Below are 15,775 nucleotides of genomic sequence, written 5' to 3' on the forward strand. Positions count from 1 at the left end.
ACTTAATCAAACAGCCTCTCAGAATGGCCTAGTTTGAGAACGGAAGGCTAGGAACAACCTTAGTAGTGGGTCATCAGTTCAACTTTTCATTCAAGGAATTAAGCATCTAAAATCTGAAAAATAAAAAGAAGAGCTCTTTGTTAGAAGTTCTTATTTTTATTTTTCCTCAACTTCTATTTCTTTTCTTTTTTTCTTTTTTTTTTTTAATGATAGTTTTTCTTTTTTTTTTATCTATTTTGTTCGTTTAAATTAATACAACAGGCGTTTTAGGTCGTTTCTGTAACATTATTTAACACTTTAAATTGTAATAAATATTTGAACTGAAGAAAATCCTTTTCGTAACGTTAAAATGTCATAAGAACATTTCATCTTTACCAAATACGCTTGTAAAAATAGTTTCACTTTTAAAGTTTGTTGTATATGTCTTTTAATTTAGTGAATCGCAATTTGGATTCTCTTAGGCGCACATCTACTTTAGTTGCTTTTTCTTAAAGAAAGGTCACCAGAGTTATCTTACACAGCTCCTGCAGCATAATCTTTAACAAAATACTCTTTTGAAAAGTTTTACATTGAAATAAACAAAAGCCATTTGCGTAAATAGAGATAAATTAGAGAATAAAAAGTGCATAAACGCCTCGCTACTTTGATGAAGAAGAAACGGATGACTAGATGCAACTTTTTAATTTCGCGTGCTATCTCTTTCGATTAAGGTACTTTTTGAATATTTTTTCAAAGAAATGTTAGCGTAGTTTTCCTTTTTTAAATTTAAATCATGTTTAAAGGTAGTTTTTGAATGTTTTTTCAAAGAAATGTTAGCGTAGTTTTCATCTATTAAATCTAAATCATGTTTAAAGGTAGTTTTCGAATATTTTTTCAAAGAAAAGTTAGCGTAGGTTTCCTCTTTTAGATCTAGCTTATGTTTAAGGTAGTTTTTGAGTATTTTTTCAAAGAAAAGTTAGCGTAGTTTTCCTCTTTTAGATCTAGCTTATGTTTAAGGTAGTTTTTGAGTATTTTTTCAAAGAAAAGTTAGCATAGTTTTCCTCTTTTGGATATAGCTTATGTTTAAGGTAGTTTTTAAATATTTTTTTAAAGAAAAGTTAGCGTAGTTTTCCTCCTTTAGATCTAGCTTTATAATTCAGGTAGTTTTTGAATATTTTTTCAAATAAAAATTAGCAAAGTTTAGCTTATTTAGCATGACATCACAAAATACTAAACTCAAAAAGGCAAGATAAAGTATAAGATAAACGTAAAATAAGATATAGATGAAACAAATGTTAGGCTGCATAAAATCTAAAACTGCATTGCCTATCATAAACACAAACGTCTAGTAAGAGCTTTTAAAGTTCGTTCTTTTCGTCTTTTAATTTGGTGAATCGCGATTTGAATTTTCTAAAGCGCACATGCCTCTCAGTTGCTTTTTTCTTAAGGAAAGGTCACCAGAGTTTTTTTACGCAGCTCCTGCAGCATAATCTTTAACAAAATACTCTTTTGTATATCATTACACAGAAATAAACAAAAACCATTTGCGTAAACAGAGATAAATTAGAACTCAAAAGTGCATAAAAAGCCTCGCTACTTTGCTATAGAAGAAGTGGATGACTAGATACAACTTTGTAAATTCGTGTACTACCTCGATGGATTAAGGTATTTTTCGAAAGTTTTTTTAAAGCAAAAATAGCGCAGTCTTCCTCTTTTAAATCTACCTTATGTCTAAGGCAGTTTTTGAATAGATTTTCAAAGAAAGGTTAGCGTAGTTTTCCACTTTTAAGTTTAGCTTATGTAGCTTGACAAAACAACACACAAAAAGACAAGATAAAATATCAGATAAACGTAAAATAAAATATAAATGAAACTAAAGTTAGGCTGCATAAAAAACAAACAACTTAATAATCTACTAGACATGTTTAAGTTGAATTAAGTAAAGTCCTTTGCGCAAATTTGGGTAAATAAGAGATTAAAAGTCCATAAAAAGCCTCGATACTTTGCTGAAGAAGAAGATGACTATATGCAACTTTTTAAAATCGTGAGCTATCTATATCGATTTAGGTCCTTTTTGAGTACTTTTTCAATGAGAAGTTAGCGCAGTTTTCCTCTTTTAAGATTGGATCATGAAGCTTGACATAACAAAACACAAAACTAACAAAGGCAAGACAAAATATAAGGTAAACGCAATATAAAATATAGATGAAATTAAAGTTAGGCTGCATAAAATAAACGGGTAACAATACTCTTCTATGTATATTTACATTGAGTTAAATAAAATCCTTTGCGCAAATATAGGTATGTTAGAGAGTAAAAGTGCATAAAAAGCCTCGCTACATTGCTGTAGAAGAAGTGGATGACTAGATACAAACTTTTAAATTTGTGTGCTGTCTCTATCGAATAAGGTAGTTTTCGAAAGTTTTTTCAAAGCAAAAATAGCGCAGTGTTCCTCTTTTAAATTTAGATTATCTCAAAGGTAGATTTTGAATAGTTTTTCAAAGAAAGGTTAGCGTAGCTTTCCTCTTTTAAGTTTAGCTTATGTAGCTTGACATCACAAAACACAAAGCTCAAAAAGACAAAATAAAATATAAGATAAACGTGAAATAAAATACAGATGAAGCTAAAGTTAGACTGCATAAAAAACCAACAACATAATAATCTACTAGGTATGTTTACATTAAATTAAATAAAATCCTATGCGCAAATATAGGTATGTTAGAGAGAAAAAGCCTCGCTACTTTGTTAAAGGTAGTTTTTGAATAGTTTTTCAAAGAAAGGTTAGCGTAGTTTTCCTCTTTAAAGTTTAGTTTATGTAGCTTGATATCACAAAACACAAAACTCAAAAAAGAAAAGTAAGATAAAAGTTAATCGTAAAATAAAATATAGGTGAAATAATTGTTAGGCTGCATAAAAGAAAAAAAAAATCATAGCATAATAATCTTCTATATATGCTTGGATTGAATTAAATGAATTCCTTTGCGTAAATATAAGCAAACTAGTGAGAAAAAGTGCATAAAAAGCATCGCTACTTTGCTGCAGAAGAAGTGGATGACTATATGCAACTTTTTAAAATTGTGTGCTATCTCTATCGATTAAGGTGGTTTTCGAAAGTTTTTTCAAAGCAAAAATAGCGTAGTTTTCCTCTTTTAAATCTAGCTTTTGTCTAGGGTAGTTTATGAATAGATTTTCAAAGAAAGGTTAGCGTAGCATTCCTCTTTTAAGTTTAGCTTAAAATTCTTGGCATCACAAAACACAAAACTCAAAAAGATAAGATAAAATATAAGATAAACCTAAAACATAATATAAATGAAACTAAAGATAAGCTGCATAAAAAACTAACAACATAATAATCTACTAGGCATGTTTAAATTGAATTATATAAAATCCTTTGCGCAAATATAGGTATGTTAGTAAAAAAGCATTAAAAGCCTCGCAACTTTGTTAAAGGTAGATTTTGAATAGTTTTTCAAAGAAAGGTTAGCGTAGTTTTCCTCTTTTATGTTTAGATTATGTAGCTTGACATCACAAAACACAAAGCTCAAAAAGACAAAATAAAATATAAGATAAACGTAAAATATAGATGAAACAAAGTTTACACTGCATAATAAACAAACAACATAATTATCTACTAGGCATGTTTAAGTTGAACTAAATAAATTCCTTTGCGCAAATATGGGAAAGTTAGACAGTAAAAATCCATAAAAAGCCTCGATACTTTGCTGAAGAAGATGACTATATGCAACTTTTTAAAATCGTGAGCTATCTATATCGATTTAGGTCCTTTTTGAGTACTTTTTCAATGGAAAGTTAGCGCAGTTTTCCTCTTTTAAGATTAGATTATGAAGCTTGACATAATAAAACACAAAACTAACAAAGGCAAGATAAAATAAAGGTAGTTTTCGAATGTTTTTTCAAAGCAAAATTAGCGTAGTGTTCCTCTTTTAAATCTAGATTATCTCAAAGGTAGATTTTGAATAGTTTTTCAAAGAAAAGTTAGCGTAGCTTTCCTCTTTTAACATTAGCTTATGTAGCTTGACATCACAGAACACAAAAACATAAAATAAAATATAAGACAAATAGATGTAGCTAAAGTTAGGCTGCATAAAAAACCAACAACATAAAATATCTACTAGGCATGTTTAAATTGAATTAAATAAAACCCTTTGCGCAAAAATAGAGAGTAAAATGCATAATGTTAGAGAGTAAAAGTGCATAGAAAGCCTCGCTACTTTGCTGTAGAAGAAGTGGATGACTAGATACACTTTTTTAAACTTGTGTGCTATCTCTATCGAATAAGGTAGTTTTCGAGAGTTTTTTCAAAGCAAAATTAGCGTAGTGTTCCTCTTTTAAATCTAGATTATCTCAAAAATAGATTTCGAATAGTTTTTCAAAGAAAGGTTAGCGTAGCTTTCCTCTTTTAACATTAGCTTATGTAGCTTGACATCACAGAACACAAAAAGATAAAATAAAATATAAGACAAACGTAAAATGAAAAATAGATGTAGCTTAAGTTAGACTGCATAAAAAACCAACAACATAATAATCTAACAGGTATGTTTAAGTTGAATTAAATAAAACCCTCTGCGCAAATATAGGTATGCTAGAGAGTAAAAAGGCATAAAAAGCCTCGCTACTTTGTTAAAGGTAGTTTTTGAATAGTTTTTCAAAGACAGGTTAGCGTAAATTTCCTCTTTAAAGTTTAGCTTATGTAGCTTGACATCACAAAATATAAAACTCAAAAAGACAAGATAAAATATAAGATAAACGCAAAATAAAATATAGATGAAACTAAAGTTAGGCTGCATAAAAAACCAACAACATAATAATCTACTAGGCATGTTTAAATTGAAATAAATAAAATCGTTTGCGCAAAAATAGCTATGTTAGAGAGTAAAAGTGCATAGAAAGCCTCGCTACTTTGGTGTAAAAGAAGTGGATCACTAGATACAACATTTTAAAATCGTGTGCTATCTCTATCGATTAAGGTGGTTTTCGAAAGTTTTTTCAAAGCAAAAATAGCGTAGTCTTCCTCTTTTAAATCTAGATTATGTCTAAGGTAGTTTTTGAACAGTTTTTCAAAGAAAGGTTAGCGTAGCTTTCCTCTTTTAACATTAGCTTATGTAGCTTGACATCACAAAACACAAAACTCAAAAAGACAAAATAAAATATAAGATAAACGTAAAATAAAATGTAGATGAAGCTAAAGTTAGGCTGCATGAAATAAACGGGTAACAATATTTTTCTATGTATGTTTACATTGAGTTATATAAAATCCTCTGCGCAAATATAGGTATGTTAGAGAGTAAAAGTGCATAAAAAGCCTCGCTACTTTGTTAAAGGTTGTTTTTGAATAGTTTTTCAAAAAAAGGTTAGCGTAGTTTTCCTCTTTTAACATTAGCTTATGTAGCTTGACATCACAAAGCACAAAACTCAAAAAGACAAAATAAAATATAAGATAAACGTAAAATAAAATACAGATGAAGCTAAAGTTAGGCTGCATAAAATAAACGGGTAACAATATTTTTCTATGTATGTTTACATTGAGTTAAATAAAATCCTCTGCGCAAATATAGGTATGTTAGAGAGTAAAAGTGCATAAAAAGCCTCGCTACTTTGTTAAAGGTAGTTTTTGAATAGTTTTTCAAAAAAAAGGTCTTTAAAGTTTAGCTTATGTAGCTTGACATCACAAAACACAAAACTCAAAAAGACAAGATAAAATATAAGATAAACGCAAAACAAAATATAGATGAAACTAAAGTTAGGCTGCATATAAAACCAACAACATAATATTCTACTAGCCTAGTTTTCCTCTTTTAAGTTTAGATTATGTAGCTTGACATCACAAAACGCAAAAAGGCAAGACAAAATACAAGGTAAACGTAAAATAAAGTAGAAGTGAAACAAAAGATAGGTTGCATAAATACAAAAACTGCATTGCCAAAAATAGAATTTGTTGTCTAGAAAGACTTTTTAAAGTTTGTTTCTTTCGTCTATTGACTTAGTGAATCGCGATCTGGTTTTTCTTAGGCGCGCTTGTTTCTTAGTTGTTTTTTTTTGTAAAGAAAGTTTATTCAGACGTTTTTTTTACGCAACTCCTTTAACATTATTTTTAACAAAGTATTCTTTTATACGTGTTTACATTGAAATAAAACCCTTTGCGTAAATAGAGATAAATTAGAGAGCAAAAGCCTCACTACTTTGCAGAAGAAGAATTGGATGGCAAGATACAACTTTTTAAATTCGTGTGCTTTCTCTTTTAAGGTACTTTTTGAATATTTTTTCAAAGAAAAGTTAGCGTAGTTTTCCTCTTTTAAGTTTAGCTTACGCAGCTTGACATCACAAAACGCAAAAACCAATAAGGCATGATAAAATACAAGATAAACGTAAAATAAAATAGAAGTGAAACAAAAGTTAGACACCATAAAAAAAAAACAAACAAAAAAAAAAACATAATATACTTCTATGTATGTTTACATTGAACTTAATAAAATCCTTTGTGTAAATATATGAAAAAATAGAGAGTAAGAGTTCATAAAAAAAGCCTCGCTATTTTGCTGAAGAAGAAATGGATGTCTAGATCTTTTAAAATAAGGAACTTTTTGATTTCTTTTTCCGAAAAATGGTTGGAGCAGTTTTCCTTTTTTAAATTTCACTTATGCAGTTTAACATCACAGAAAATATTAATTTGCTTTTTAACAAACTCTTAAAAACATCAGAAGTAATTCTAAATGCAACTCTATTAAAAGTGTTAACAGAATAACAAAACGACTTTTTTTTTTTTTTAAAGATAAAAAAAGTTTGAACTATCTTTAAATAAGAAATGTGAGAACAGTTTAACAGAACTTCTTGTTTATTATGTATTTAGCGAAACAGATAAATATATTTGCAAAAGCATAGAGAAAACAAACTACACAAAAGGCCCATCTTTATTGCCAAACTGAACAAACTTTTCTAAACTACATAAATGGTCTCACTATATTGCCATATTGAACAAACTTTTCTAAACTACCCTCTTTTTGAATTTTTAGCTTCATGTTTTTAATTTTGTCTTTAATATGGCTTCGGTAGGAGTACTTTTGCAAGACATGAATGAGCTTGTCACTGCTATGATTTGCCAAGATGCCAAGGTAATCTTTGTACGAGCAACTTGAGCTTACATCTGTAAACACGTCTTGCAAGATGTATGCCAACACTAAAGCTGCACATCGAGGAAAACTTCTGGTGTTGAACCATTCGTTGTGGCCAGGGCAAGCATTCAGCTTTTCAACTATTTCATCTAAAATTTTACAAACTCAAGTCATAACACAAAGAGATTAAATCGAATATTCATTTGGTTCTGAAGCATGACAAGATTAATTTTGTTTTTTTATTTGTTTTTTTTGTTGACCTTATTGTTTGCACTGATAGCAATAACTGGTTTTTGAAAGATTACCTAATTGGCATTGGCTAACTTCTGCTTTGTTTTCCTTTGTTCTTGGCTGAGTTGATCCTGAAATAAAATAAAACCATGTTCATTTTTCTAATTCATAAAAAAACCATCAACAGTTTCTAAGTGTTAGAGATAATAACAAGCTGTGCATGATTTCTAACGGTGATGTTTCTAACTTCATCATTAGAAATCGGGTAGACACAACTTTCTAAAAGTGCACTTAGCAATGATGGCTAGTTTTTATTAACAGTTAACCATCTGAAATTGTGCAAGAAGAGGTTTGTGTTTATATATGTTTGTATAAATTAGGTTTTACATTACCGATGTGTTCTTGAGTAAAAGATGGCATTTCCAACTTGATTTTTTTTCTTCTTGGATCTTTTACTTCTAAAACATAATCAGTTTTAGTATCATTCACTTGTGTAAACATTTAAGCAATCACAGAATTAGTCCTGCAACAAATACATACACACTTCTGTGTTGTTTTTTTTGTTTTTTTTTTTGTTTTTTTTATTGTTTTTCTTTTTTTTTTTTTTTTTTACAGCTTTAACAATAACAATAGGGCAAGGAGTTAATTTGGGCATTTTTATTTTTTGAAAGCGTGTTGAGATTTGCATAAAAATCAAAAATCAAAAAGAATTTACCTCTGGATGTACAAGCAAGACTTTGGCTAAATAGACTACCAACAGATTGAACAGCACCAGGTGAGGGCTGTTTTTCAAGAACAGTACCAGCCTGTTGGACTGGAACAGCTGAAAGAAACAAACTGGGTTTGGCCATCGTTTGCTGACGAGCAACAAGATTAGGAGCCAGAGGAACAGAAAAGACCTCTTTTGAAGGATTAAAAACAACTTGCAGAGAAGGAGCAACATGAACAGGTTTGGCAACCACTTGCTTATGAGCAGGTTCAAGAAGAGCAGGTTCAAGAAGAGCAGGTTCAAGAAGAGCAGCTTCAGGAGGAGCATGGAAAACACGTGTGACAGCCATAAGATTATCTTGCTGTGAAGCAACATTAGACACTGTTTCCAGCAGAACAGAAAAGACCTCTTTTGAAGGACTGAAAGCAACTTGTTGAGCAGGAGCAGCAGAAACAGGTTTGGCAACCACTTGCTCACTAAAGTAAACTGGAGAAAGTTGTGCATGGTGTTCAATAAAATCCGGTTCATCAGGAAATAATGTTAATGCAAGAGGAGAACAAGCTGTGCCAACAGGAACAGCTAGAGTCTGATCTACATCCATACAAACAGCTTGTTCATTAGGAACTAGTTGTGCAAGAGCAGAGGATAGTTCAAGAACTGGACCAGCGATTGTTTGTTCAGAAGGAACAGACGAAACAGGAGTTGAGCTAGGTTCACACAAGAAATCTACAACATGTTCGTTGCTGTCCTCTAAAGGAGCATTGTTTTCTACAGCTGGAGAAAATGGAACCACTGTGGTACAACCGAAAGTAGCAGCACATTCTTCAGAGTCAGAACCGGAGTCTGAATCTTCCTCAAAAATGTCCTCAACATCATGAAAACCGTACTCCTCTGCATTAGTTCGGAGCCAGTCCATCACATCCTTCTCCTCCTTTGGTGGTCTCTCAGACTTTTCAACAGTCAAAGACTCTATGACTCCGAAGGACTGTCCGATGCCCAGGGCAAAGCGCAACTCCTCTGCAGCGTTCCACTGGGACACATAAAAGCTATCCATTGTGTGTCTGCTGTGCTTCATGTAGAGTGTAGCAAACCGCTCGCGATCTTCTTTGCTGTTGTTGGCAAAGTAAGTGGCTATCGAACCGCGAATGCAAGTGGGAGTAAGACGCTTCATGGGAATGTTTACTTGGCTTTTTCTGAAGCAGGACGTCAGGCTAGAGGTGATAGCAGAGGAACCCATCTGGTAAACAGGCACTCTAGTTGCACCTAGTGTCACACCTTCGTCTTTGTTGGCTCTCACCGAAGGAAAAAGGGGCCTGTAGCAGTCGCTCAACTCCAAAACAGTCTTGGTGTCTGCAGCCATGTAGTGAGAGTCGTTGACAAGAAGGTCTCTGTATCTCAGCAAATAAATATCGATCAACACTTTCAAGTCGTTCGGCACTAGAATGTTTTTGGCTCCGTACTTGTATGCTGTTTTGTAGCGCTCTTGCACAATGCAATATCCACACTCACTCTTCTCAGCAGCCATGTAGTCTCTAATGTTTAAAAGAGCAATGTTAGATTTTCTTAAACTGTTAATTACAGTGACAGAGAGCAGAAGATGGTTTCGTAGAGACACAGCATTGTCTCTAGTCAGCGGAAGAGACGCCTTTCTAATCGATTCCACTAAGTCTCTTACGTATGCAGACTTGCCATATTCGGTCAGCAAACTGACATTGATGATGTTGATGCTTTTTCTTCTTTTCACAAGGCTCCTCCTCAAAGAACGAAAGGGCCTCAGCACTTTTCGCAACTCATCCACCTTGCAGCGCAAACGTCGGATGGCCTCATGAGAAAGTCCGAAATAGACGTTTCTGGCTTCACTGAAACGAAACAGGAGACAAAGGGAGACGAGGCGGTTGTACAACGTGTGACAAGACATGGCTTTTGTTTGGTCAAGTTCACTCAGCTTGGAATTGAGCTGAATTTTCTTAAAGTGCAAGGAGAAGTATCTATCCTCCAAAACATTGGAATTGGTGAGGGCGTTTGGGTGCAGCGTCAACGTGCTGTCACAACAAGTCAATATTTCCACAACTGCATTTTTGTAGATCTTTGCTTGTGACCAAGTGTTGTTGTTGGCTACCACAAGCCACTTTTCAAAGTCTCTGAAGAGCTCATCTGCTGACTGGTAATAAAAGTGAAAAGCATCTTTGTCCAGCTGAAACAAGAGTCTCTTTTCTTCGGTCAAGACATAGGAGCTGGAAACCAAGTGCTCTAAGGAATCGAAATCAGAGTCAAGGACGGATTCGGTGTTCAGCTCTTTGTTTTCTACAGAGGTGCATTGGTTTGCAGAAGGAGCCTCGGACGAACCAGCAACTGGTGAGGGCAAGCTTAAAAGAGGATCAGAGGAAAGAACCGGAGAAGAAAAAGAGGAGGAAGGCCCAGGAGCAGAGGATGCAGAGCCTGATGCAGACGCTTGTTCAGCTACTGGCTTAATACCAAAGAAGGCAGGTCGAATAAATTGAGGGACATAGAGCTTCTCGTTGTCGTATCGCTTTGCCTCTGCAATCTTTTGTTTGATCATCTTGGAATCGTAGAAATGAGTCTCTTTCAAGTGTATGTCCAGTCGGTCGTAATACTTCCAACATTGCAAACAGGGGTAAGGTTTTGGACAGCCGGACTTGCGTTCGAGACGAGCATGCTGAAACTTCCTGACCATTGCAGAGTAAAAGATGGAAGCTTCATCCAAAGTCCAAGAATGATCTTTTTTAGTCAAGTGTCTTTTAATGCTTGTGGACGAATGTTTGCACAAAGGCATCGGACAGCTAACAGCGTACCTCTTCTTGGTACCATAGAAAGGTACAACCCTGTTTACGGAGCCACACGCTGCAACTAATGCGGCCCTGACTTTGTTTTTGAGCTTTAAGTCTCTCTGTTCTTGTGACTGCTTTCTTTTCTTTTTTTTTGCTTTAGAGTTTGGAGAAGAAGCAACAACAGAGTTGTTTTCTTGTGAAGAAGACATGTTCAGGTGTTTGTTTGCAACGGTTTTTGCTAAAAAAAGGAAACCAGTCAGTGAGAGTTTTTTTCTTCTGCCTGCATCCAATCCTGGAATGTTTACAACTGCAGGGAAGAGCTGTGTTTTTTCGAATCCTCTGCAAAAGAGAAAAAAAGAAAGAAAAGAGAGCAACAAGAAGAAACAAAGTTTCCACTAGCAAATGAAAAAGAATGAGAGCAACTAGCATTACATGCATGGTGGCAGCAGTGATTGCTATTATGAGAAGGAGAATGAGAAAAAAAAAAAGAAAAAGAAAAGAAACAAATAAATAAAGAGATGGAGTTTGAGAGGATCTCGCAACCATATGACTCAAAGAAAGAAACTGTGTTGAAAAAAGGCAAGAGAGGGCAAATAGAACTTGCTAACAAGGACAAATGACAGACATAACTACAACAGTAACAACTCTCATTGCAAGCATAATAACAACAGCATCAGCATCACTGACTCAGAGAGTGTTGACATAACAAAAAAGAAAACAAAAGTACAAGCCAAGTGGGGGAACATTAACAAACACTCATTGCAACTATAACAACAACAACAACAGCAACAGCATCACTGACTCAGAGGGTATTGATAAAAAAAAACAAGCAAAACAAAAACAAACAAAAAAACAAATAAAAAAACAAAACAAGCAAATTGGGTGAACAGTAACAACTCTCATTGCAAGCATAATAACAACAACAGCATCAGCATCAGCATCACTGACTCAGAGAGTGTTGACAAAATAAAATAGACAATAAGCAAGCAAAGTGGGTGAACAGTAACAACTCTCACTGCAAGCATAATAACAACAACAGCATCAGCATCAGCATCACTGACTCAGAGAGTGTTGATAAAATAAAACAGATTATAAACAAACAAAGTGGGTGAACAGTAACAGCTCTCATTGAAAGCATAATAACAACAACAGCATCAGCAACAGCATCACTAACTCAGAGGATATATAAAAAAACAAACAAACAAACAAACAAAACAAAAACAAAAAAAAACAAGCAAAGTGGCTGAACAGTAACAGCTATCATTGCAAGTAAAATAACAACAACAGCATCAGCAACATCATCACTGACTCAGAGAGTGGTGATAAAATAAAACAGATTAAAAAACAAGCAAAGTGGCTAAACAGTAACAACTATAAATACAAGTAAAATGACAAAAGCAGCAACAGCATCACTAACTCGCAGGGTGTTGATAAAAAAAAAAAGCAACAAACAAACAAAGCAAGCAAAGTGGGTGAACATTAACACTCATTGCAACTATAATAACACCAACAGCAACAGCATCAGTGACTCAAAGGGTGTTGATAAACAAAAACAAAGGCACAAACAAAACAAGCAGAGTGGGGGAACATTAACAACACTTATTGCAAGCATAATAACAACAACAGCATCAGCATCTCTGACTCAGAGAGTGTTGATAAAATAAAATAGATTATAAACATGCCAAGTTTGTGAACATTAACAAACACTCATTGCAACTATAACAACGACTACAGCAACAGCATCACTTACTCAGAGAGTGTTGAGAAAAAAAACAACAAAAAAAACAAAAACAAAACAAAACAGAAAACAGAAGTACAAGCCAAGTGGGGGAACATTAACAAACACTCATTGCAACTAAAACAACAACAACAGCAACAGCATCACTTGCTCAGAGGATATTGATAAAAAAAACAAACAAACAAACAAACAAAACAAGCAAAGTGGCTGAACAGTAACAGCTATCATTGCAAGTAAAATAACAACAACAGCATCAGCAACATCATCACTGACTCAGAGAGTGGTGATAAAATAAAACAGATTAAAAAACAAGCAAAGTGGCTGAACAGTAACAACTATAAATACAAGTAAAATGACAAAAGCAGCAACAGCATCACTAACTCGCAGGGTGTTGATAAAAAAAAAAGCAACAAACAAACAAAGCAAGCAAAGTGGGTGAACATTAACACTCATTGCAACTATAATAACACCAACAGCAACAGCATCAGTGACTCAAAGGGTGTTGATAAACAAAAACAAAGGCACAAACAAAACAAGCAGAGTGGGTGAACATTAACAACACTTATTGCAAGCATAATAACAACAACAGCATCAGCATCACTGACTCAGAGAGTGTTGATAAAATAAAATAGATTATAAACATGCCAAGTTTGTGAACATTAACAAACACTCATTGCAACTATAACAACAACAACAGCAACAGCATCACTTGCTCAGAGGATATTGATAAAAAAAACAAACAAACAAACAAACAAAACAAGCAAAGTGGCTGAACAGTAACAGCTATCATTGCAAGTAAAATAACAACAACAGCATCAGCAACATCATCACTGACTCAGAGTGTGGTGATAAAATAAAACAGATTAAAAAACAAGCAAAGTGGCTGAACAGTAACAACTATAAATACAAGTAAAATGACAAAAGCAGCAACAGCATCACTAACTCGCAGGGTGTTGATAAAAAAAAAAGCAACAAACAAATAAAGCAAGCAAAGTGGGTGAACATTAACACTCATTGCAACTATAATAACACCAACAGCAACAGCATCAGTGACTCAAAGGGTGTTGATAAAGAAAAACAAAAGCACAAACAAAACAAGCAAAGTGGGTGAACATTAACAACACTTATTGCAAGCACAATAACAACAACAGCATCAGCATCACTGACTCAGAGAGTGTTGATAAAACAAAATAGATTATAAACAAGCCAAGTTGGTGAACATTAACAAACACTCATTGCAACTGTAATAAGAACAACAGCAACAGCATCACTGACACAAAGGGTGTTGATAAACAAAAACAAAAACACAAGCAAAGTGGGTGAACATTAACAACACTCATTGCAACTATAACAACAACAACAGCAACAGCATCACTGGCTCAAAGGGTGTTGATAAAATAAAGAAACAAAAACAAAACAAGCAAAGTGGGTGAACAGTAACAACTCCCATTGCAAGCATAATAACGACAACAGCAACAGCAACACCATCACTGACTCAGAGAGTGTTGATAAAATAAAATAGATTATAAACAAAGCCAAGTGGGGAACATTAACAAACACTCATTGCAACTGTAACAACAACAACAGCAACAGCATCACTTACTCAGAGAGTGTTTATAAATAAAACAAAAAACAAAAACAAGAAACAAAAATACAAGCCAAGTGGGTGATTACTAACAGCGCTAACAGCAGCAACAACAGTGTCTTTAGAAACAACAAACAAGTACAACAGCAACAACTGCTTTTACAGAGTATAACAATAACAACAACATGGCACTAACAACAACAAAAGGGTTGGAATAAAAACCTGTAGGCAAAAGGAGAGCTGCATTCAGACAAGATCGATTACAAAGAGGCTCTTCTTTAGGACAGAGGAGAAACTGCTTTTGAGGGACAGAGGGACTTTTGTTGTTGTTGTTGTTGTTGTGCAGAAACCAACAAACTTTTATTGAACCGAATATAACCGAATATAACCGAAAGTCTTGTTTGCTTCTGTTTTGTGCCATCAAGAAGGGAAAACAAAACATCACAAAACAAACGAAGCAAACGAAACAAACAAACAAACGAACGAAACAAACAAAAAAACGATTAAATAAATAAACAAACAAACGAAACAAACAAACAAACAAAAACAAATAGGAAAAACAGAAAACGCAGTACCGAAACCTCGCCATTTTTATCCTTCCTCGAGCTTTCTTTGGGCGCCAAAGACCGAGAAAGTTGAGCAAACGTGACGTTGAGGGGGGGGGGGGGGGTACTTAAGGCCAGCAGACCGACCAATGGCAAGCTTAGGAGAGACCCACGTGAATGTTACATTTTCTTTCTATGTACGCTGAATCCGCTCAAAGTCTGGAATTTCCAGCATTCACGTGTCATCACTCCAGCCACCAGATTGGCCCACACTTTGCACACTTTCAAGACTAGAACTTCACTTAATCACAAATTGAGCCAAAAAAAAACTAAGTCTCGCATGGCGACAACTTTTCCAAAAGCAAACAAAGGCAAACAAAGGCAAACGAAGGCAAACGAAGAAAAAACAAAAACAAGTAAACAAAAACAAAACCGAAAAGGGAGAGAGAGAGCAAGTCGACTCATTTCTTTCGACTGCCTTAAACGAGAAGTCTAAAACGTTTAAAAGTTGAAAACTAAGTTTTTTAAATGAACTGCACCGAAAAAACTTTACGACAGTTTAGCTGGTTAAAAACGCAGAGGAAAATATTTTATAAAATTTAAGCGTTCTAAAGATGTCCATTTTTGTTTTTGTTTTTTTTTTATTTTGGTTTGTTTCTGGTTTGCTTCTTTTTTTTTTTTTAAATTCTAGCGATCGAGCATATTTGAACGGTTTCATCAACCTGTTGGCGCACGTGCTCGAGAGCTAGAACTTTGATTGCTTTTGTTGTTGAGAATTGAGAATGTCCGAGCAGGTTTTTTTATCGATTTCATCGCTTGTGGCGAGGCAAAAATCAAAACGCTTTTTGGACGAAAGAAAGGAGATTAAAAGGAAAAAAGAGAAGAAAAAAAAAAACAAAAAAATAGGTTATGTGTCATAAACATTTATTTTCTCACGCGATGACGTCTAGTTTTGTTAGAGTAATTAAAATATGGTATCAAGTTTGTAATTTCTATCTTATTTTTAGTTACGGATAATTGCCAATTATGTCACGTTTAGTATACACAACGCTGTTTTCTTAATAGCAAT

The 15,775-nt window shown here is 34.0% G+C and overlaps 1 protein-coding gene across 2 annotated transcripts; it reads right to left on the reverse strand.

Moving 5' to 3' along the window:
* Positions 1-6,889: 6,889 nt before the first annotated feature.
* On the reverse strand, positions 6,890-14,808 carry LOC149876023 (uncharacterized). Of its 2 annotated transcripts, XM_090075863.1 has the most exons (5): positions 14,737-14,808; positions 8,056-11,076; positions 7,733-7,798; positions 7,415-7,471; positions 6,890-7,258 (listed from the first exon to the last, which is right to left on the reverse strand). In XM_090075863.1, the coding sequence occupies exons 2-5, from the start codon at positions 11,045-11,047 to the stop codon at positions 6,939-6,941; spliced, it is 3,435 nt and encodes a 1,144-aa protein (XP_089931989.1). In that variant the 5' UTR covers positions 11,048-11,076; positions 14,737-14,808; the 3' UTR covers positions 6,890-6,938. The 2 variants fall into 2 exon arrangements, with proteins under 2 accessions (XP_089931989.1, XP_089931990.1); XM_090075864.1 differs by lacking the exon at positions 14,737-14,808 and having other exon boundaries at positions 8,056-13,413.
* Positions 14,809-15,775: the final 967 nt, after the last annotated feature.

This window comes from Hydra viridissima, unplaced genomic scaffold (genome assembly GCF_058129835.1).
Source record: "Hydra viridissima isolate aposymbiotic clone 2 unplaced genomic scaffold, HvirCarnegie_v1 scaffold_55, whole genome shotgun sequence".
Taxonomy (NCBI): Eukaryota; Metazoa; Cnidaria; class Hydrozoa; order Anthoathecata; family Hydridae; genus Hydra; species Hydra viridissima.

Bases quoted from the DNA above. Each gene is read 5' to 3' on its own strand.
- LOC149876023 (XM_090075863.1), bottom strand. From the start codon at position 11,047: ATGTCTTCTTCACAAGAAAACAACTCTGTTGTTGCTTCTTCTCCAAAC. The intron at 7,799-8,055 runs GTAAATTCTTTT...ATTATGTTTTAG, and splicing joins TCTTGCTTGTACATCCAGAG to AAGTAAAAGATCCAAGAAGA. The intron at 7,472-7,732 runs GTAATGTAAAAC...ATTTTATTTCAG, and splicing joins TTTTACTCAAGAACACATCG to GATCAACTCAGCCAAGAACA.